At 49.3% G+C, this 23,999-nt stretch overlaps 1 protein-coding gene and 1 long non-coding RNA gene across 3 annotated transcripts in view; one reads left to right on the forward strand and one right to left on the reverse strand.

Moving 5' to 3' along the window:
* The window catches only part of LOC133342091 (uromodulin-like 1), a 42,610-nt gene that overhangs the window by 6,102 nt on the left and 12,509 nt on the right, over window positions 1–23,999 (forward strand). Inside the window, exons 3-14 of the mRNA XM_061551024.1 lie at window positions 1,338–1,511; window positions 2,317–2,429; window positions 3,052–3,253; window positions 6,244–6,330; window positions 6,758–6,877; window positions 9,137–9,430; window positions 11,063–11,175; window positions 12,753–12,975; window positions 14,019–14,159; window positions 15,936–17,443; window positions 21,138–21,271; window positions 23,110–23,346. Of these exons, the coding sequence (XP_061407008.1) occupies window positions 1,338–1,511; window positions 2,317–2,429; window positions 3,052–3,253; window positions 6,244–6,330; window positions 6,758–6,877; window positions 9,137–9,430; window positions 11,063–11,175; window positions 12,753–12,975; window positions 14,019–14,159; window positions 15,936–17,443; window positions 21,138–21,271; window positions 23,110–23,346 (3,346 nt within the window). The remainder of the gene's footprint in view (window positions 1–1,337; window positions 1,512–2,316; window positions 2,430–3,051; window positions 3,254–6,243; window positions 6,331–6,757; window positions 6,878–9,136; window positions 9,431–11,062; window positions 11,176–12,752; window positions 12,976–14,018; window positions 14,160–15,935; window positions 17,444–21,137; window positions 21,272–23,109; window positions 23,347–23,999) is intronic.
* Window positions 1,420–17,814, reverse strand: LOC133342093 (uncharacterized). 2 transcript variants are annotated; one of them, XR_009755087.1, is made up of 3 exons: window positions 17,687–17,814; window positions 17,285–17,421; window positions 1,420–1,564 (listed from the first exon to the last, which is right to left on the reverse strand). It is a non-coding gene; the product is annotated as an uncharacterized LOC133342093 (long non-coding RNA). The 2 variants fall into 2 exon arrangements; XR_009755088.1 differs by lacking the exon at window positions 1,420–1,564 and adding an exon at window positions 6,583–6,812.

Genomic DNA, 23,999 nt, shown 5'->3' on the forward strand with positions numbered 1-23,999 from the left:
GCAAGGACACGTTTCTCCAGTTTCTGCCACAGCATGAAAACACTGTTGACACGTACACATGTATGTGTGTATTAAATAAAGCACACACGTATTTTGTGTACATGTGTGTAACCATATATATTTATGTTAAAACCAAGAGCAATAGAGCAGTGCTCATCCCTGGCGGTGCCCCTGACCAGGTGGTGGAAATTCCACATGAATATGGCAAGGACCAGATCCTCCACAGCACGATAGCACTTGTTGATCTTCTACAAGGAGCTACCAAACAATAGGCTGAGATCGCGTGATGAAACAGCACATCTCCGTGGAAATATTTACACGACTGATCCAAACAACGCCCCCAAGTATTTTGCTCCCATAATTTAATGCCTTTTAATACCTGAATATTTACCAGCACGTATTGTATGGCAGCCTACCCAATTAAAACTATTTTCGGTGGTCAATGTGAACACGTAAGATCAAATTTAAATGTGGGGGGGGGGGGGGGGGGGGTGAGGCTCTGAACGCAGTGAGCCTTTGAACAGCAATGTAATCAGATGCTTGTGTGTCTCCAGAGTTATGATGACCTGACACCTGGCCACATTTATCAAAGCGCATCACACACACACACCGCACACACCACACACACCGCACAAGCCTTCCCCTTCCATAGATACAGAAAACACCGTACAGCCTCTATCGACTGTTGGGGCAAGTGCTGTCATCCAGCACCGATGAAGGCACCTCCGATTGGCACGGCTGGCTACGTACGGTGCGAAATAAGTTGAGCAAGCACACACATACGAGGCCACTGTGGAGCACACAGCACGTCCCGCAAGACACCCGGCCCTCCTTTGTCTCTCCCGTTGGGTTGCAGTTTGCACACTGAACCACGTGCTCATTGAAGACCAGAGTCAACCTCGGGGTGGCACAACACCGGTTCAGGGTTCAGATATTACTCTTCGCTACGCCACTCACGCTACCCACACACATTCCAAGTTCAGGTTTAGACAATGCAGAAATGCTTGCTCACAGCCCCACTATCTTCACGCGCAAACAAGCAAAACGAACCACGAGCGCCATCGGAGTTGTGTTACGCACCTCGAAGCGGTGCTGATTTTATCGCCCCTTGTAGGACTGACGTGACGAGACATGTTGTAGATGTGGGGGGGGGGCACGTAACGTGGTGTTAGCGAACTCGTGAACGCAGCCGAGCGGGATCTGGGGACTGGCGAACGAGCTCCGGACGTGTCCGTTTCCACGCACCCGGCGAGTGGAACCGGGGACCCCCTAAGGGGGGCGCCTGGGAAAACCGCCCCCCCAACTGACTGTGGCACGCGTTCTTTCCGCCCCGGCAGCGCTCAACGAGTCGAGCGTGTTTACGTCGAAGCCGGGCGGCTGCCCGGCTTCGCCGCCCGGCGGCTCCACGGCGCCCTGTGCCGGGGACGGGGACTGCGGCAACGCCACCAAGTGCTGCCCCGACGCGGGCGGAGGTGGCGGCCAGCGCACGTGCGCCCCGCCGGTCCCACAAGGTGAGGAGGCCGTTGGTCGTCGTCGGCAGCGGTTGCGGGTGGCCCGTCGAGAGCTGCGGTGATCGTACGCACAAACACACGCACGCGCAAACGCACAAACACACGCATGTACAAACGCACGCACGCACAAACACACGCACGTGCCCAAACGCACAAACACACGCCCGCAAACGCACAAATGCACGCGCAAACACACACACACAGCACAAACACACGCACACGCACGTGCCCACACGCACGCACAAACACGCACGCACAAACGCACGCGCATCTGAGTTTAATTATAGGTATCGCATTGTGAAACGCCGTCGTTGCTCCCATTGTTGTTGTTGCCCGTGTTGCCAGAGCCGTCGTCCTCGACGTGTCGGCTGGCCATGTCATACGCACATCCTGACATCTCCTTTGTCGCCACTCGTATTCCATCGTTGTCACCATCATTATGATCGTCATCGACCGTACTACGCGGGAATGTACATGCATGGTCAATTTCATGCTCGACATCGTTGTCATCATAATCAGCAGCAGCAGCATCATCATCATTTCCTGGCACCATCGCCCAGATCCATGTCCAGTCCCTCCCTTGATCGTCATTAATGTCATCGTTATCATCAACCATGACACGTATGTATAATTAATTGACTCTTATCGTCGTCGTAGTCATGTGACTATCACAACATACATCCGTTTCAGTGCCATTTCTGCGATGATGCCACCGGTAGCTCTCAGCACAAATATGCTCGTCGCAAAGTCCCCCCCCCTCCCCCCACGCGTTTGACCTCCAAGTGTCATTGTCCTTCATTCTCAGCGAACACGGGCTACTACGACATCGAGCTTACTACCACGATAGAATACTCGGCAGACCTCCTCGATCCTCACTCGGCCAGCTTCCTGGAAGCCGCTCGTCTCGTCCACTCGATGGTGAGTTCTCGCCACGGGCCATGACAGCCCCCCCTTTCCCGGTGAAACGGCAGCCGCAACGATTGTCCCATGTACTAATGATGATCTCTATAGCTCCCATATGTATGTGCGTACATTGAATTACTTCAGGATGATCGAATTATCCCAACAGTACCTCCCCAAAATCGACGCAGGTACGAATTAAACCAAAATTAAACTATTTTTTATTTTACCAGGTAAGACCAACTGACCTATACAGATCTTTTTTTCAGAAGCGACCTGGCCACAAACGATAACTTAATGAAGTGGCTTATCACGTGGAAATTTATGGCAGCCCAATACTCTGAACGCATGTTGATTCTAAATGTGTAGGAAAAAAACGGGGAAAAATCCACGCGACCACGGAGAGATAGAACATATACAGCAGGCGTCAGGGTGTCGGGATCTAACCCCTGACCTCCCGCAAGCCAGGCGAGGGAGTTAACATCTTCGCCACCACGGCGCCCCGAATAGTTGCTCTGGAACGCTGCCGAGTCTCCCCCGAGCGAGCGTGGAGGGTGGCCCACGGGGCGTGCGCTGACGGGGGTCGTGCGTGCGTGCGGGCTCCACCTGGGCTGGCGCTGGGCGCGTGCGTGGCGAGCAGGTGTCGGGCTTGCTGGAGAGCTGGAACGCGACGGGGATCTACGTGACCGCCTTCGCGCCCTGCACGCTGGGCTTCTGGCGGAGCACCGAGGCCAAGCTGAGGGTCGCCTTCAGCCCACCGAGGACAGACCGCCTGGCGCTCGGCATGAAGTTGCAAAAGCTACCCTTCACAGCCCCCAGAGTGATGTTCGCAAGAGTCACAGGTGCGTGGATTTTTTGCTTTATCTATGTATGTTGAACTTCTTTCGCACTCTGCGTGGCCAACCATGCTAATCGGAGGTGCGACAAACTAACTGAAACGCAAAAAGCGTTTAGTAAGAAGTGAGTTTTTAACGTCGACTTAAAAGTGCATGGCGCTCCAGCGGCGCACGGCAGAAAGTTACGAAGCTCAAGTTTGCCAAAGCATAGACTTCAAGATCCTCCGTAGACTTGTCGCCCCTGCCAAACGCTTCCCGCTCATCTCACCATTCCCCTTCTGTATGCTCTCCACTCGTTGGGAAAACAATAATAATGAAAATAATTTTGTCAAAAGGCCCCAGCCAAACATTTGTTCAAGATGTTAACTACCTCGCCTGGTATGCAGGAGGCCGTGGGTACGATCTCTGATGCCTGCATATTTGGAGTTTGCATGTTCTGCCCATGGCCGCGTGGATTTTCTCTCCGGGTCCTCCGGTGTTTCCCCTCCACATTTAGAATAATCACGCGTGTAGAGCAGCGGTCCCCAACATTTTTGGCACCAATTTCGTGGAAGACAATTTTTTCACGGACCAGGTGTGGGGGTTCCTAACAGGCCACGGACCGGTCCCCGGCCCTGGGGGTTGGGGACCCCTGATTTAGAGTATTTGGCTGCAATTCATTTCCACGTGATAAGCCGCTTCGTTGAGTTATCATTTGTGGCCAGGTCGCTTCTGAAAAAAGAGCTGTATAGCTCTATAAACCCTACCTTGGTAAAATAAGAAATGATTACAAAAAATGTGTCTGGAACTCCCTCCTCTATCAATGCAATCAGACCACTCCTCGCCTTGTAGAAGTCCAGACTCAAATTTATTTCATTTCTCCTATGCCTATGATTGTATATTCTTCTTTAAAAAGGGCGTGTGTGTGTGTATATATAATGCGCTCACGAAAAGCACTTGCCTCAGCAGCCTGTTAAGGCTACACAAGGGATCTTTGTTGCCATCTTATATGTGCCTCCTTGCTTCAAGAGATGCACAACCCTCTGTTTCTTACAATATGTGATTGCATTTAGATGCGCAATTATTCAACATCGTATCACGCACCGCATTTGTCCTAAACTGAATGTAAATACTACAAAGTTACACATTTTATCTTGTTTGAGGCTCGTCGTACGTGGAATTATGTTGTCTTTGCACATTACACATTGAAGCAATTGCCATTAATCCTGGCCTTCACCAACTTGTTTTCCTCCTTATCAACCATTCCTACCGAACACTCGTTAATGCAACCGGCCGTATGCCGTGCGACAAAGCAGTAGGCACCCTTTGAGTCTTAGAGTCTTGAGACTCCATGAAGCTTTGCTAAATCAATCCAAAGGAGTTACCGTGATGATCGCAGTCCAGTCAAGACCTCGGTCCAGTCGAGGCACTGCTTTACCCTCGATGCTTTTGCCCAGGATGACGCAAACAGTCATACGGCATCAGAATGTTAAATTTCACATCAAAGGTAAACGCAGCATGGCAACAGTCACCGCCGGTACACATGAAACTTGAATGACCTCGTGCTCATTTCCAGCAGTCAGAGCCTTAATATTAAGAAAACATGATGCTCACATTCGCGATGGAGTCCTGGCCACAGTGGTTAGCGCACCGAGCTATGAATCTACCCCCCTCCCCTCACCACACCCAGTTCGATTCCTGGCCATGGCTAACATCAGTGGTGAGCGATATCCGAACTGGGGCCGCACCCCCTTCTACAAGCCACGCTGACCTGCGTGGTGAAGTATGGTCAAATAACCCCCCGATAATTGACACGGCATGGGGAGGCAGTCATCCAACAGTGGCTTGACAAAGGGCTGGCGCCTTCAGACATCGTGACAGTGCCTAGTGAGTATAAAATGAAATTTTAATGGTCACAATGTCACAAGGTGACCTTAAGAGAGACATCTGTGTATGGCGGAAACTCTGACCTTTTTTTTGCGACACTTTAATGAGTATGTTGTGAAGCCAGGGTGACATTATACAGTCCTGCAGGTGGCAATTACCCATCTTACGGTGCCATTATTGACAAGTGGACACGAATGACACCGGCGTTATGCGTTTGAACTTAACCTGGCCGAGCTAATTAACTTGCAGAGGGCAAACTTGTAAACTTCTTATTCCAAAACCTAGCGCGAGCCCATTGATGCTGAGTATCTCTTTACGCGAGTAGTGATTGGACTTACTTGGCAACCACTCGACAACGAAGCCATATTTTTGCTATGTAACCAAAGTAAAAGCACTCGGTATTTGTTTTGCTACAACCCATTAACTTTGAAATGAGCACCACTGGGGCCAGATGTTAACTACCTCGCCTGTATACGGGAGGCTGTGGGCTCGATCCCGACCCTAATGCCCGTATATTTGGAGTTTGCATGTCTCTCTCCTCGTGGTCGCGTGGATTTTTCTCCGGGTCCTCCGGTTTTTCTCTCCACATTAAGAATCAACACACGTTTAGAGTATTTGGTTGCTGTACTCTTACACGTGATAAGCCACTTCGTTGAGCTACCATTTGTGGCTAAGGTCGCTTTTGAAAAAGAGCTACATAGCTCAGTGGGTCTTATCTACCGAAATAAAAAAAGTTTAGTTTGAGTTCAAATAACGAATTGCTGTCCCATCGTGCTGTGGACGATCGATGGATGCCAATGTGTCGTTTGAAGTTGGTGAACACGAGCGAGGCGTTTCTTGGTGAGTTAGTGCAGTCGGGGGGGCTTTGTTCCATGCGACTTGGGGGGGCTGAATTTTGCAGAAGCACGTGGTCACCGTACATTTCCAGTCGAGCTCCCTGCACCGGTGGGAATCGCCACGAGCAAGAATCGCCACCGTCGGCAGAGCGTCACATCTCAGACGCTATCGTTTCTGGTGATCGGCGATAGGCGCGCATAGCTCTGACAAATATCGGGGGAGGTACCGCGCAGAGTTGACACTTCTTGAATGACATTTACGTGCGTGCGTGTTGTTTTCTCTCTCTCCATTAGACGTCAATGAATGTAACGCGCCTGAGCTCAATTCCTGCCAGAGCGGGACAAATTGTATCAACAGAATAGGAACCTACGAGTGCAGAGGTGAGATAGCATCACCGCCGGTTCGGATTATTTTTAAATCCTTTATATTCCAATCGAGCTGACATTTTTCCACACAGACTCGTTGTGCGTGACAATTAATGTTCGTGAAAAAAAAATTCCAAAATTTTACACTTTTTAGGACAAAAATATTATATTTAATTACCAATTGCTTAATGCTGGCATGCAATCATCTGACCCATAGGTGGCAGCCATCTCAAGCCAGAGGACGAGAGGACTCTAGCCGCCACGCATATAAAGGATTTATAGTGAAAAACTTTGTTTTTACGGGTTAATTTTCTCTCTCCACCTCTCTCCCCCATCCTGACATTAAAACGCTAACCCACAAAACTCCTGCCACGACGCCGGCGGCGTCGCGCGAGCGTCGGTGAACAATTGTCTTCTCTCCGCGCGCCCCTCGGGAATCCAGGCAACCCGGTTGTTGCACCCACCACCTCCGAGCCGCATTCGAGCGGATCGCCACCCTGGAACAGCAGCAGCAGCAGCCCGTCACCTTCAGCGCCCTACCCTCCACCCACAACACCGTGCGGTATGCGCACCGGCACACGCTCTGCACACACCCTCGCATTACTCATAGACGCTACGGGGTGAGGAATGTGCAATTCACAGTGGCAGCCTGCATGTAACATTTGTATGTTTACTTTAGCAGTGGCACATATTTATCGGGTGTGTAGGCGGTGCAACTGCACCGTGGTTCACAGGCCAGGCTGTCATTCCTTGCACGAGGGCCCATGCCAATCAAGTTACGCCACCGTTGTTGTGGTTACTTCAGCTAGAAACCGGCCAGGTAGCACGGCCATAGAGTGTGTGGCTTGCTCGGCCCTGCATTCCTTCTGGGTTCATATAACGAGCACCAATTGGCAAAGAAGTCAACGTATGATAGACACGCTCCTCCGTAGGAATGTGGACTCTTGTCAGATGGCTCAGGATTGTAAGCGGGAGGTGAGCTCCGCCCCACGATTGTTTGAGCCAGAAACCCCCTTTGACTCTCAATTGTTGAACCTTAGCTGAGCATTAATTGGCCTTGACTTAAGGCTTTCGTGACTGCTGGAATTCATATTCTAGAAGCTAACCCCCCCCCCCCCCCCCCCCCCCAGTTTCCTGATGACGACCGCTTGTGTTGTGCTTGAAACGTCGTGATGTTGTTATTATTTTTATAATTTTTTTATTTTTCTATCTACGTGGCTTTACCGAAAGACCCAAATAATATTAATTGGCCTGATTTTTTTTCAAGACAGAAGAGCCGAGTGGGAAAGAGGAGTGGCTGCCATGGCACGAGCACTTCTGAGGATATTGATTGTCCCTGTACAGGCCTTTGCCAATCCACTGCTGGACGAGGACTTCCCCATGCCACATTGGTCATGGGGATTCTAGGGTCCTACTTTTTCACCTTGGTTTAGTGCTGGTTAGAATACAAGCACGGAACGACGATAGAGTTGTCTGCACTGTGCTGCTCACCGTGTCGCCCCGCAGCCTATAACAACCCGTTGTGCACGGTGGTTGCCCGTCCAGGCAATCTCCAGGCTCAACTTTGCTTAGCGTCTGATATTCGATGGGATTCGGGGGCATTGTGGATGACTTGGCGATTTTTACCCCGAGACAGAAGATGATTTGCGGGCACTAGGCGCCTCGTACTTTAAAGCGGCACGCTGTTAAACTTAAAGTTTGGCCTCCCAACTCCTCTCACGACTTCACTTCTGCCGCACTCGTGAAACCCGCTGCGCTGCCAAAGCCATCTCTCACAAGGCGATATTTCTCACAAAGACAGCGAGGGGTTGCCATACTGTTGCATGTTCTCGACTCTATATAAAAGCTTCGGACAGGTTCAATAAACAGATGTGCAACTCGCATTTCACGAAGTTTTCTTGCGCTGATAAAAAAAAAAAACAAATTTAGAAGACGGGTAGGGAAAATAACTTACGACGCAGCCTGTCATTGGATGCTTTGGCATCAATTGATTGTAGCCTGAGATTAAGAAAGCCACAGAAATGGAACAGAGGAATCGCAAGGTATAAAAGCTCGCGATAAAGACAGAGAAAGTTGGACGCTGTAAGTTATGCGAGAGAGGAGTTTGCACCGTGCGTTCCTTCAACGGAACAAACTTCCCCCTCCACGTTAAACAGTCACCTTCGCTCACCAGTTTCCGCTCCTCACTCAAAACTCACTTATTTTCCCGAGCTCACCCCATGACCCCACCTAATCTCCCGCTCATCACATGGCTTTCACTCATTAACTCCATTCACTCATTCATTCAATCCATTCGTTATAATTTTCTGTCATCAAATTCGCATCATCACAGATTCGCCCCACCATTGCTTCCTCTCATCTTTTTCTTTCACCTCAACTCCACCGTCACATTCATATGTACCGTTCTTAATTGTCTGTTAAGCGGCTCGGTTAAGGCGTTGTATAAACGATGTCGAGATAAGAGGATAATGTACGCGCGTGTTGAACGTGCACTCGAAGCAGGGTCAGCTGAAATCGGCACTCGTCAGGGAAATCTTTGCGAGACGACTGCCTATTATTACACTAGGACAGGCCCGAGGTTCATCGCGTGGCAGTCAAACCAAACGTTTCATTCGGAGAGCGGCAATTTGGTAAATTGAGAGGAAACTAAACTTAATAAGGCGAGTTTATTTTGTGCGGTCGTCGGCGAGCAGGTATACCGATGAGGGTCAGGTGCCATGCGGGTGTTAACGTCACACAGGGTGAGCTGTCCACCCGTATCCGTGCGGCGAGTTTCACCCATCGCGCCGTTGCTCTGCCCACACCCGTCTCGGCACACCAGGGCCGGATCCTCTGGCGCCGCCGTACGCCGTCGTCACCGGCTTGAACGCCATGAGCTTCGGACTGAGCTGGGACGCGGGATGGACGCAGCAGCAGCGGCAGCAGCAGCTCCAGCAGAGCTACGAGCTGAGGTTGTCAGAGGCTCAGAGCCAGGGCCTGGAGCCCACCACGCTGTACAGCCAGGAACCGCGTTACAACTTCACGGGGTTGCGGCCGGGCGTCGTCTACACGGTGGCCATCACTAGCAGAAGCTGCGGCAAGAACAGCAGCGCCCTCGTCCAGAGGGTCAAGACCGGTAGGCTGCTACCTTCTCTTGCTTAGTAGCTATACAATTTCATGAGCAGCATGAACGAGCGGGCATGTGTCTCGCTTTGAACTGGCCAGGAAAGCAGCGTAAAAAAAAAAATTGCGTTGTTCCATATTTAAAAAGAACAATGTTAATTCGATTAAATTCTAAATGTCTTCCATTGATGAATTAATTTGATCGTTTCCAGATTAAATAAAAAAAAGTAGTACCTTAAGCTATTAAAATTAATTCCACAATTAACGTGGCATTAATTTTACCACTTAATTATATCATTTCATTGTTGTTACATTAATTCATTAATAGTTAATTCACGTAACTAACACATTAAATCATTCACTGCCATATAACAAAAACATTAATTTAACTAATGAATGTCGTCATTCACTGGTATATAACAAACAAGGCTACAGTGCTTTTAGGCCTTTCTTCATAGCACGTGAAGAATGTGCCAAGAAAAAGGTGGGTCCATTTCCTCAAACATCGCCTATGATATACATATATGTGTTTTCCTTGTTACTGAAAAATGTGTTGAGTTGTTTTGTTATTTATTCTTGTGCACCCACTGCCAACGCAGCGGCAGCATCATCAAATCATAATTTGTGAACGCTTTCTTATGGATAATTTTCTTTCTTTTGAACCGAGTTCTCAGCATCATCAAATCATAATTTGTGAACACTTTCTAATGGATTATTTTCTTTCTTTTGAACCGAGTTCTCAGCATCATCAAATCATAATTTGTGAACACTTTCTAATGGATATTTTTCTTTCTTTTGAACCGAGTTCTCAGCATCATCAAATCATAATTTGTGAACGCTTTCTAATGGATAATTTTCTTTCTTTTGAACCGAGTTCTCAGCACCATCAAATCATAATTTGTGAACACTTTCTTATGGATAATTTTCTTTCTTTTGAACCGAGTTCTCAGCACCATCAAATCATAATTGTGAACACTTTCTTATGGATAATTTTCTTTCTTTTGAACCGAGTTCTCAGCATCATCAAATCATAATTTGTGAACACTTTCTAATGGATAATTTTCTTTCTTTTGAACCGAGTTCTCAGCATCATCAAATCATAATTTGTGAACACTTTCTAATGGATATTTTTCTTTCTTTTTAACCGAGTTCTCAGCATGATCAAATCAGAATTTGTGAACACTTATGGATAATTTTCTTTCTTTTGAACCGAGTTCTCAGCATCATCAAATTTAGTACGATAATGCGCCAAGAATGTCTGTGTGTCCCGCGCGTGACGTCACCCCACGTCGGCCAGCCCCCCTCATTAATAATCATGAACAGGTGACGTCCTCCACATGGACCCCCCCCCCCATCATTCATAATCATGAGTGGGTGACGTCACTCCACATGGGGGGGGGGGGGGCGAAGCGCCTCCTCCCCCCTCCTCGGCGTCAACTCACAACCCTCACTACGAAGGCAGAACCCTCACGTCACGCGATCTCCGTAATGCTGTTGAGACATAGAAGTAAAAAGGTCGTCATGATGAACAAGGGATTATAACCTTTAAATGAAATAGGTCTGTGTCACCGCGGCCTTACAAATTGCACACGAATTGATGCAATGAATATACTTTATTACGGATCATTTCCTTCCTTTTCAACAGATTCTCAGGAACTCGTGGGCTCTGTCCGAGTCATCAACCGAAACTTCACAGATGCCATGGCAAACACGAGCAGCGAAGAATTCGCCAACTTCTCAAGAGAACTTATCGCAGAGGTGAAACGCAGATAGATTTTTATTTGATTTGCCATCATCCCCACGCACCTCAATTCCTCACTTCAAATCTCACGGTGCATCGTGTTCTGTAGATTTTTTTCTAATTAAACTTAAACATTCAATTCAGGTTTGCCAACGCGCGCACTTACAAAAGCACGTTGCGCATTTATAATTAAGGATCTAATCTTTTCCTACATACTTCCGAGTCAATTTAAACTGTAAAAAAAAATATGTGAGCATTGTGCATTAAAGTTAAATTAGTGAGATAAATAAAGGAAAAGAGGGAATGCGTAATATGTATTTTTAGCAAGACAATGAGACTCAAACGAGGCTTTTCTACATTGACAACAACATCTTGTGACAGAAAAGTCACACTACAGTAATCCCTCGCCACTTCGCAGTTCAAGTTTCGTGGCCTCAGTGCATCGTGGATTTTTCGAACTGATTTAAAGGCCTCATTATACCTGTGCAGTAACACCATCATCATCATCATTCATCATCACATTCATCGAACTGCACAGGTCTGTCATCGTCGTCATTGTCATCGTCATTGTCATCGTCGTCGTCGTCATTACTGGAGTCAAGTCTCAAGATACTACTGTCATTGGTGAGTGTAGAACACCATAATACGTATCGTATGAGAGAGAGAGTGAATGTATAATATTAAGATTTCATAATTAAATAGATTTAAATAAAATATATATAAAGTATAAATATACATATTTTAAACATTCTAGTACCCACACACACATATACGGAAATTCCTAGGAGGCCAATCCTACTTCGCGGATTTTCACCTATCGCGAGGGGTTCCGGTCCCCATTAACCGCGATAAACGAGGGATCACTGTATTAGCTCGGAGCCGACCGATTCCTGCTGCGTATATTTTTTTGTCATGCCCGCTGAGGTGGATGTCTCGCACAGTTCACAAACATTGTTTTTTCAACACCGCACATCAGAGCCGTGCCAGTGCAGGCTCGCCACAGGATGCTCCGAGTTATTTTTCTACTGCGGGATTTTTAGCCGTGCCGCCGACATTACACGCAGATGCGACGCATGACGACATACGGGCTATCATTGTGAAAATAATTGCGTTTAACAAGTATATATATGGGTCATTTATGGATAAACTCTGTGGTTTGACAGATACACAAAACTAAATGCACTACCACCATCCCAGGTAGGATGAAAAAGTTAGTTCATCCGACTTCGTCTAAGATCGTGGTATTTTATGAGCATTTCTCACTTATCAACAAGTGTTGGAATTTATCAGTTGGTTAACACGCTATTCCCAAGTAATAAAACGCCACTTTATGGTTATGCTAATGACTACCACATCTTTAAAGTGCCTGAATTGTACGTCCAAAATTAAACTGCACTGCTACAGAGTCTGAAAAAGCCACCGAAACAAAACTGCATTTTATTTTATTTGCATTCACTTTATTTTTTACTATTCTTTTCTCTCTACGTGCACTTTACCGAAAGAACCAAACAATATGGACGAGCACATTTCTCACGCTCAAACCGTGCCCCCCGTCATTTCACCTCAACCCCCGGCGCGTGTGCGTTGCGGGTAGATTCTGGCGGGCCTTCCGCCCAACGTAGCGGCACTGGTGGCCAACGGCTTGCTGACCATCAAGGTCAAGGAGCTGAACAGGGGCAGCATCGTGGCCGTCATCGACCTGATTCTGGGCGGCAGCCTCACGGGCCTCACGTTCGACCAGGTGCTGCTCGCTCTGACACAAGCGCTCGTAAACAGCACGGGGCTGCAGTTCGACTTGGCAGGCTTCAACGTCACCGGTGAGCGGCGAGCGCGGCGGGCGGTGCCACAGAGGCGTGCACGTTCCGGGGAAATCACTCGGGCGACCCGGGTCGGTCACGCAAGAGAAAGCAACGTTGGAGTACCACTCGGAGGAACCACAATTCATTATTGAAAACGATGCAACGATAATATGAATTTAACACGTAGGCTTTCGCGACCAATATTATTAATAATATAGGTTTTTGGGTTTAGATCGCGTTATTTATAAATGTTTAGATGTCACTTTCCACCGCTCAACAATTAAAACCGCGCGTGACGGGAATTGCAGCAGGGTGCTAACCACTGCGCCACACATTCCACCCTCACACCTGTGGTGGATGTATGTACAAACACATCCAACCAAACGAAAAAATTGAGCGCCGTACTGACTGCCGAGACAAATGCTGTTAACCAAATGCCTACGTAAGGTTTGGGCCGACACAAGGAGCAGGTTTGGCTGTGGCCAACTCCTTAGTTTTCACATCGCTTATGCTCACACACTGCATCAGACACTCATTTGTGGCCGAGTCAACCTCATGGAACGCCCGGTACAAAATTTAATCGCACTAGCCGCCAACATTAGCCATGGCTGGGTAATGAACTCAAGTCGTTGGGTTAGTGGTGCAGTGCGCAGGCCACTGCACTAACACTCTTCACGCATAAAGATCCTCTGTATAGCTTAAATAGAATATTGGGGCAAGTGCTGTTAGCCAGTAGTACCTATGAAGGCCAGCACTGCACACGAAGGGGTGGGTGGCCAGCACCACGCCTGACCGCCTTTGGCTTTTCAGTGGCAATGTTTACACACTGCACCAGGCACTGATTTGAGGCTGAGTCGACCTAAGGGAGGCCCACGACCGGTTGAGATCTTCACACCGGTGTTGGCCGTGAGCGGAAATCGAACCCGGGTCGCCAGGTTCATAGCGCAGCGCGCTAACCGCTACACCATCGCTCCCCACTACACACACACATACGCGCGTGCGCAGTCGTGCATCACCGCTGCAAGTAACGACGGGCACCCGTGCTTGCGTGCCCTCCCCAGACACCAATGAGTGCGCCAACTCAACCCTCAACGACTGCGCGGAGAACGCCACGTGCACCAACACCCAGGGCTCCTACAACTGCACCTGTAATGTGGGCTTCACGGACCCCAGCTCCATCGTCGCCGGACGCACCTGCCTGGGTGAGTGCCACCGTGGGCACGGGCCGCACCAGGCAACGTTTGCTCCCCCCCCCCACCTCCTCTACCCTGACATTCGTTCCCAAGTCAAAAGTGTGCGCTCTGCTACTCATAAGAATTTAGGGATGGAGGAGGCGGCCCGCGACCCGTGGTGGGAATTCCACGTTTCTCTGGCACGGGGCGGTGGGAGTTGGTGGGGTTTATCTCCAGAGGATGCCGCTGCTGTTGACTGGCCCAGAGTTGTGTTCATTTTCTTCACCCCTGGGGCCATGATGAGCTGAGCGCACTGCCACTTAATTTGGTGAGGAAGGAGCGAAGGAAGTTCGTCCAGCCTCACAGTCACATCCGCCACGTGATGACCGGTGGAAGGGCGCGCAAAGAGGCTCAATTCGGTGATTTTATACCGCTGAGAAATACAGCATTTTTGACTGCCGGGTGATGAACATTTTATTTTATTAATGAACGCAGGGCACGTGTGAGAGTGTAGCATGCCGTAGTGTGTGGATGGACATCACCTGAAGACATCTCGGAAGCAGTTGTGTTATATTCGTTCACTACGGACGGTTTGATTCTGACTACAGACGGTCAACAATATCCCTCGGATATTAACCAAACAGTGCCATCTGCCGAAAAGAGGACATTAAAGCCAGTGCAAATATTTGAAACGCATAGGTCAACTTGCATGCTGGTGTAAAAGTCGATTCCCATACGATTTAAACTCGTTCGAAACCGAATAAAAGTAGCGACAAGAGTACGGGCAACACCTTTCCCTGTAAATAATAAATAACTAAATTTGAGGCTTCCCTTCGAATGAGACGAAGAACCGCAGCAGGGGGGTGCTGCTGCCAATCACCTGACTCGAGACCGAATTACCCTGAACGCAACAAATCTTTAGAATCCTCACAGGGGGAGGGTTGAGATCGGTCAGCAATTGGATTGGAGGTGTCGAAGGCTCCACCAGAGGGTTTCCTGGGAGATTGCAGCACAGCATTGTGGTTGCAATCCATCTAAATAAAAAACTAAAACTATTAAAGTTTTTTTTTATTTTACCAGGTAAGGCCCCACTAGGCTACGTAGCTCTTTTTCAGAAGGCACCTGGCCTTCACAAATGATGGCTCAACAAAGCGGAAGTGGCTGATCATCACCAAATACTCGAAACGTGTGACGTCGATTCGAAAAAGTGTTTGGGGGAAAAACCGGAGGACCCGGAGAAAAATCCAAGCGACTACGGAGAGAGAGAGAGAGACACCGCAAATTCCAAATATACAGCGGCAGGCGTCAGGGTCGGGGTCGAACCCACGACCTCCTGCATACCAGGCGAGGTAGTTAACATCTCCTAGCCACCGTGATGATGATGAGAGAGAGACACGCAAACTCCAAATATACAGCAGGCGTCAGGGTCGGTATCGAACCCACAACCTCCTCCATACCAGGCGAGGTAGTTAACATCTCCTAGCCACCATAGCGCCCCTGTGCACAGCTTTGAGTGGCAAGCCCCCCCCCCCCCCCCCGTGTGTCTGTGGTGAGTTTCTCCCCCCCCCCCCCCCTCGGTTTATCTCCCCTCGAAGCCAAACGCTCACCAAGCGGCAATTGGCCCAAAAACATCCCAATGTTGCAGGAATCTCTTGGAATAAAAACACATTATGAGTCTTCATGCTTATTGCGGATTTCCAATACACGGAGTGCATTGTGATAAATGTGATGACAGTAATACTAAGTGAAGAGAATTACGATTCTCAGCCATTGACTTGAAACATCTCGTTCTCCTTGCCCCGTCAGTGAACACAAACCCCCAGCCCAGCTCTACGGTGGCACCAGGAGGCAGCACAATCCAGCCCAACGTCACCGCAGCAGCTTCCAGTATCAACTCAACAGTGCCCGGTGCCACAACCCAGCCCAACGTCACCGCAGTAGATTCCCTTATGAACGCAACAGTGCCCGGTGCCACAACCCAGCCCAACAATATCACAACACCAGCTTCCAGCGTCAACTCGACAGTGCCCGGTGCCACAACCCAGCCCAACAATATCACAACACCAGCTTCCAGCGTCAACTCGACAGTGCCCGGTGCCACAACCCAGCCCAACAATGTCACCACACCAGCGTCCGGCGTCAACTCAACAGTGCCCGGTGCCACAACCCAGCCCAACAATGTCACCACACCAGCTTCCGGCGTCAACTCAACAGTGCCCGGTGCCACAACCCAGCCCAACAATGTCACCACACCAGCTTCCAGCGTCAACTCGACAGTGCCCGGTGCCACAACCCAGCCCAACAATGTCACCACACCAGCTTCCGGCTTCAACTCAACAGTGCCCGGTGCCACAACCCAGCCCAAGAATGTCACCACACCAGCTTCCGGCGTGAACTCAACAGTGCCCGGTGCCACAACCCAGCCCAACAACTTCACCACGCCAGCTTCTGGCGTCAACTCAACAGTGCCCGGTGCCACAACCCAGCCCAACAATGTCACCACACCAGCTTCCGGCGTCAACTCAACAGTGCCCAGTGCCACAACCCAGCGCAACAACAACGCCACCACAGCAGCTGCTGGCAGTAACTCAACAGTGCCCAGTGCCACAACCCAGCGCAACAATGTCACCACACCAGCTTCTGGCGTCAACTCAACAGTGCCTAGTGCCACAACCCAGCGCAACAACAACGTCACCACAGCAGCTGCTGGCAGTAACTCAACAGTGCCCAGTGCCACAACCCAGCGCAACAATGTCACCACACCAGCTTCTGGCGTCAACTCAACAGTGCCCAGTGCCACAACCCAGCGCAACAGCAATGCCACCACACCAGCTTCCGGTGTGAACTCAACAGTGCCCGGTGCCACAACCCAGCCCAACAACAACGTCACCACACCAGCTTCCGGCGTGAACTCAACAGTACCCGGTGCCACAACCAAGCCCAACAACAACGCTACCACCACCACTGCCACACAAGCTGCTGGCGGTAACAACACAACAGTGACCGCTACCACAACCATAGCCAATGCCACCACCACCACCACCGCACCAGCTTCTGCCAGCAACGCGTCGTTGACCGCCGTGCCACATCCGCAGTCGACTCTGCCCACGGCGTTTCCGGCGTCTGCGTTAACGGTGACGTGCGACGGCTCGTACCTGTACGTGCGGATGCCGAAGGCAAAGCTCGCCCTGTGGGGGGTGCAGCAGTCGGACGTCTACCTGGGCTTGCAGAGCTGCGGTGCGCAGCAGGGAGCGACGTCCGACTCGCTCGAGTTCAAATCGGCGTGGAGCAACTGCGGGACGAAAGTCAGCAGCGTGAGTGTCGGTGCCGTCGCCGTCGTCGCCGTCGTCACGATTCGTCGTAATCGTCGAGTTCGTCGCCGCAATCGGCGATGCCATAGTCGTGATTAGAATTTCGTCGTCGCACAAATACACGGCAAAAAAAAATGTTCATCGGTGCATCATCATCGTCGTCACAGTCCATGTCGCAAATTCTGGGTGTCCAGAGAGGAATCATTAATTTTTTAAATAATTCATAGGCAATCGTTTACTACACACCCACACACGTGGTAGTTTCCCTTGGGGGACGACGGTGCAGAGATGTCAACTCCCTCGCCTGGTGTGCAGCAGGTCGTGGGTTCAATCCCGACCCTGACGCCCGCTGTATATTTGGAGTTTACGTGTCCGTCTCCCCGTGGTCACGTGGATTTTTCGCCGGGTCCTCCAGTTTTCCCCCTCCACATTTAGAATCACCGTCACGCGTCTAGTAGAGTATTTGGCTGCTAAAATGTCCACGTGAGAAGCCACTTCGCCGAGCTATCATTTGTGACGGCCAGGTCGCTTCTGAAAAAGAGCAACACAGCTCAGGGGGCCTTTACCTGGTAGAATACAAAGTTTAGTTGACTTTTAAACCTCAGCGTGTGTCTGCTACGGTGGTGGTGATGCACAGCGTCGAGATATGATGGTCCCCGTGTGGTTGCTTTTGTCGTGCGATAAAGCATTATTTTTCGTAAAAAAAATGTATTGATCCAACCACGGGTAGGGGGGGGAGGTGTATAACTTCCACGACAGGTGAGTGAGTGGAGGCATAGTGGGATAGATGGCTCGGACAGACAACTTGCAGCTCAGCACACGGCAGATGCCTGCGCAGCGCGACTCACGACCTCCTCTCGATACCAAGATCCAGGATGGTCACGTCTATGCGCCGCTTCTCGGTGGCAGCCCCAACAGTCTGGAGCGATATCCCTCTGCACATTCGCTAGCATCACCTCAATCGCCTCCTTCAAGAGAAACTTAAAAACTCACCTCTACAATCATGCTTTCGAGCGACTCTGAGCTTGGCTCCGCGCCTCTGAGTTGCGGCCACTACGTCTGCAAATTTGCGCGCGTTACAAATTGAACTATTATTATTATTGCGTGTAGGACCGTAGCGTTATGTGGTACGTGGTGCGTCAGATCCCTTTTCTTCAGGGAAGGAAGGGGGTGGAAAGAGGGGGGGGGAGAGTCAGTCGCATTACAAGATCAGTCAAGTAAACTCAGGTTATCTGGAGTCGCATTCACGAGGGGGCCCCAGATCTGTGTGAACTCCCTTTTCCTATTTCTCAGTTTCAGACTGAAACTGCTAGGGGCGAATAGGCACACACAAAGCATGTTAAGGTGGAGTTCTTTTGGACCACACTGCTGCGTTGGCAGTAGTGCACAAGCATCATTCACAGAAAAAATAAAACGAAATCAACACGTTCGTCAGTACCACTGCGGCCTTAAAAAGGACCAAAAGTAAAATAACACAGGCAATCTTTTGGGCAATGTGAGAACTCAAGAGAACAGGAGATGAGTCATCGTTTGCACGAATAACCCGGGTTGCCAAAGTTATATAAAAGCAAAATAAACACAGCAATGTAGAGCAACGAAGCAAAGAGAAATCGGTAAACAACCAATTGTGTTGCATGAGATATCAACATTTTAACTTCACCGCTGTCTAATTATATACATGTGCTGCATAAAGTACGACAGATTCATGGACACCCCATATATCTGCACTCAATTACCATGATCATTGTTTATATGCACAATCTTTGCCGTTACTATCCAAGACATCATAATTTATGCCACATTATGGTCATCATCTTACGTCAACATCATCATCTTTGTTTTTAAATTCAAGTAAGTAACCTCGTGGAACATTGGGGAGGGGGGTAGAATGCACAGACGCCAAAAAAAATCTAACTTCAATTCTGTTTGAAATAATGTCAAATTCTTGAAGTGCAATCATGTTTTACGTAATTGCGTGGCTGTGATTAATGCGATGCGTAATCAAAGCAAAACATTTTTTGTACATATAATTGAGAAGTCGTCGCCATGAACACAAACTTTCATCACCTATTAAGACATTACCCTAAGCACAAGCCGGTAATTAGCGAACATTAAAACCACGTCATTTGTTTTCTTTGCAACAAAAAAAAATACACAACTGCTCCTTACAGGCTGATTATAATATAATAACCACGGAACATCTGCGCAAACAAAAACGCATTGCATTCTTTCCTTCCCGAATGACACAAATTGTGCCCGATCGTCTGAAATGTTTTGCGCGTCCTTTGTCGCGAGCGGTGCATAGGACAGGTCACGTGTTGCACAATCAATTTCAGTAGATTTTTCTTTAAGTACCCTGTGAGCTTAGCAGCTTTTAAGTCGGGTTTCACCAGTAAAAAAACCACACCGTTTTCCACGACAAACATAACACATCTGAGAAATATACATTAATTATACAACAACAACAACTAAAATTCGTATACGCATCGGGGCAAAAAAATGGATTTTTCGCGACGCGGGTCTATATTTGGACCAAAATGCAACGGCCATTAATTCCACGCATTCTCATTTGACAGTTGATACGGGCGCTCACTCACTGAACGCGCGCGTGAACGCACGCACGCGCACGCACACACCGCCTGCATCAACTGCCGCTCAGTCATCCACCCCACTTCGTTTTGTTTTCATTTCGCTAAAATCGTATTCGATTTTCTTCCCAAGTTAGAAAATTGTTTTGAGGACACAGATGCACAGCAGGAGGTAGGAAAACAGTGCAGATTCATGTTTTTGTTGTTGTTGTTGTTGTGGTAAATGAGGAATTAGAGCGTTTAAGATGGACTCGACATTTCTGGCTTTTACATTTAGCTTTTAAAATTTGAAGTAATGCCATTTATTTGCATAAAGGTTGTTAAGAAAAGAAAAAACTACGGTACGGATACTAATTTGATAATGTATTCCAAAACTGCTCGCAACATTACTGACAACGTAGCTTACCTGAATATTTTTTTCAAATAAATGCACTTGGAACACGGCGAATACATTTTAAAGTCAAAATGTGCTACACAGTTGGAAATCCATCCAATTACAGGCACGTAATTTTACACGGAAGTGACTGCTGAAGAGAAGCGATACGATTGCGAAAATGTGGAAAGTTATGCAAATTCTATGAACACAAATTTCGACTCGAAATAAGTTAAGTTTTTTTTTCCTACTTAACCCTTATACTGTATCCGATGACGGATGTGTACGGTTTATCGCAATGCCAATTGGGAATCGGGGGAAAAAAAAACTAAATTAACTTTATCGGTAATGAGGATCCCACAGAGCCGTGCGGGGAAGGGCGTGTCGCACAGTTTTGCGCCAACTATCCTAGAGGGAGTGGCGGTCGTGTCGCGACAGTTCTCCGCGGCGAGCACAACACCTTTAAAAACAACGGCGCTACACCTCTCCAAAATGAAATTAACGCCGAAACCGCCCGCGCGTTCCGAGATTCAGCCGCGAACCCTGTGACTTGCAGACGTTTCTGAACGGCAAAGCCTTCGAAACGGACAACCAGGTGACACCCGAGACATTGGCGGCCTTTCCCGCCCCTCCCTCGAGCACCTTTTGCCGCCTTCTCAGAGCGTCAACCTCTCCCCCCCCCCCCCCCCACTGCAAAAACCCGACAACCGTGGCCGCGTGCGTTTTTCCTCCGCAGAACATCACGCACACGCTGCTGACGAACACGCTGAAGAGCGGCACCGCCGTGGGGGATCCCTCCCTGCTCTCCATCGCCGTGTTCTGCGCGCTCAGCAACAACGTGAACACCTCCACGGGCTTCCCGGTCTCGGGGTAAGGGGTACCACGTGTGCGCCCCCCCCCCCCCCCCCCAAAAAAAAAAAACGCATAATCATCCGCACGTCCGGCGCGGCGCACGATTCACTTTGGTGATCTTCCGTCGCGGCTGAGGGCCTCGGCTGTCACCCCCTCCCCCCCCATCCTTCCCCTTCGTTTCCACGAATGGCCCCCCTTATTTTTCCCTTCCGCTCGATCACCCAACATCCCTTTCACCTCGGCCTTTCATCTCTTTTACCCGCCGCACACAAATGTCAAATGTCCAATTATACCCCCTGCGTGAAACACGTCCCACCCAGTACGTTCTTTTTTTTTTGGTACGAAAACCCCCGCGAAGCCGAGTTCGACTCCCGGTTCTGTCAACGGCGAGCGATGTCCGTGCCAAGTCGCTTCCATTCACCATACCCCGCCCCCGCACTGACCGCCGTGGTGCAGTGCGGTGAAACGATCCAACCCCCATGACCAACACGGCGTAGGGAGATGCTCATCCAGCAGTGGATTCACTTTACATACGTATGCTGAACTTCTTTCGCACCATGCATTGCCAACCGTGCTCACCGGAGGTGGAGTAGTTTTGGTATTAGTTCTTTTAGTTTAATATTCATCCTCTCTGCTCAAGGATCGATCCCCTGGCTCCAGCTCCCTGCAATCCCATCCCCTCCCACTCCCCCTCTTCACCCCACACAACATCCACTCGGGTTCCTGATCCATGCCCAGGGTAAAGACAGCCGAGCCGGTATCTCCGTGTCTTCCTCGCCAGCGTCTTTTCAATGACATCACCGGGCATAGTTTAACGCCGTACCTAGGGCAAGTGTTTTTTGGTCAAAACGGTTCAACGTCCGGCCAACTTGATTTCGGCCAAGTAGTAAGGCAGTCGCAACGCAGCCGGTCGACCAATGCATCCCGCAACTCCGATTCCCCGCAACTCCAGTTAGCACGGTTGGCTACGTACGGTGCGAAAGAAGTTCAACATACATCATCATTATCATCATCACGATTCTTGGGCAGATAGCCCATTAAGGTGTTCACTGCACATTTCATCATTTTCCTCCAATTTCTTCTGTCTTGTGGCAATATGCTCAATTAGTGCACATCTTTTTGGCGCATGCATATCCTCTTAACGACCACCCCTGTCAACGACTAATCGCTTAACGACGGGCCTCCATAGAGCCCAATGTGTTAGCTTAGCAACCATTACCCTGTGAATGACGGGCTTACGAAGGGCAGGCGACCGCCAATTTCAGCCAATCGGTGAACTCCAAAGTGGTATGACCAGGCCTCGGCCAATCAGCGACGTCCATTAGTGAGTGTTAGGGCATTGTTTACATTCAGTGTCTGCTGCGCTTTCAAGTGGAAACATCTACTCGCTTAACGACCAAGTCACTTAACGACCGGTTTCATGGAACAAATTCCCGTCGTTAAGAGAGAGTTCTACAGTACATCTCCAGCAGTGGAGAAACGCGTGAATGATCTTCCATTCTCAAGATACCTGCCTGGGCGATTCTAACGAGAGGCCTTCTTCTCCTGTGTACTCCACCGAATGCATGTCTCACCCCGACGCCTTTTCCCACATTAATTCTAGATTTGAAGCTTTCGTCACTGCAAGGATTCATTTTCTTAGGTTTTTTCGGTAAATTAATAAAGCTGTCGTGGCTGTGACAGTTCCACCTGAAGACGGAGGCTTGTGTTGCTTCCGAAACGTCGTGAATTTTTTATTTTGTTTTATTTTACTTTTATTAATTTAAATTTTTTACCTACGTGACTTTACTGAAAAAACCTAAGAATATTTTCCCACATTATCCCCCCCAACCCACACAACCCACCCATCCCACAAGGGGCTTCGTCATCAACGACACGGTGTACGGCACGGGCTGGTACTCCGTGTCACTGCAGATGTGGCAGAACGACAGCTCCCTGTCCACCGCGCCCGTCCTGGGCGCCAACGACAAGCTGGTCATCAAAGTGAACATCGCGTCTGCCAACCCGAACATCACGGCCGTGATGCAGACGTGCTGGGCCACGCCCGGGCCCAGCCAGACGGATGCTCAGCGAACGGAACTCATCGCCAACAAGTGAGAGGGCACCTCCGATTAGCGCGGTTGGCTACGTACGATGCGGAATAAGTTCAACGTACGTACACATGACACGTGTACCACCGACCGCAGAGAGCGGAACGGGCAGTGCAGAGCAATGGGGGGCAGCTCTCTCTCTCTCATCATCACGGTGGCTAGGAGATGTTAACTACCTTGCCTGGTATACAGGAGGTTGTGGGTTTGGTCCCGACTCTGACGCCTGCTGCTGTATATTTGGAGTTTGCGTGTCTCTCTCTCTCATCATCATCATCACGGTGGCTAGGAGATGTTAACTACCTTGCCTGGTATACAGGAGGTTGTGGGTTTGGTCCCGACTCTGACGCCTGCTGCTGTATATTTGGAGTTTTCACGTTCTCCCCGTGGTCACGTGGATTTTTCTCCGGGTCCTCCGGTTTTTCCCTCCACATTTAGAATCAACATCGCGCGTTCAGAGTATTTGATTGCTATATATATCCACGTGATAAGCCACTTCGTGGCCAGGTCACTTCTGAAAAAGAGTTACAAAGCTCAGTGGGCCTTACCTGGTAAAATATAAATTGTTTAGTTTTTATATAACACCTGGTACGAAATAAGCTCAACGCTGTTTAGCTTCTGTGATCGGATGAGATTTAGGGCAATGATAGGTGGGTGAT

This window comes from Lethenteron reissneri, chromosome 13 (assembly GCF_015708825.2).
Source record: "Lethenteron reissneri isolate LAM-NWPU_2019-01 chromosome 13, ASM1570882v1, whole genome shotgun sequence".
NCBI classification, from domain to species: domain Eukaryota; kingdom Metazoa; phylum Chordata; class Hyperoartia; order Petromyzontiformes; family Petromyzontidae; genus Lethenteron; species Lethenteron reissneri.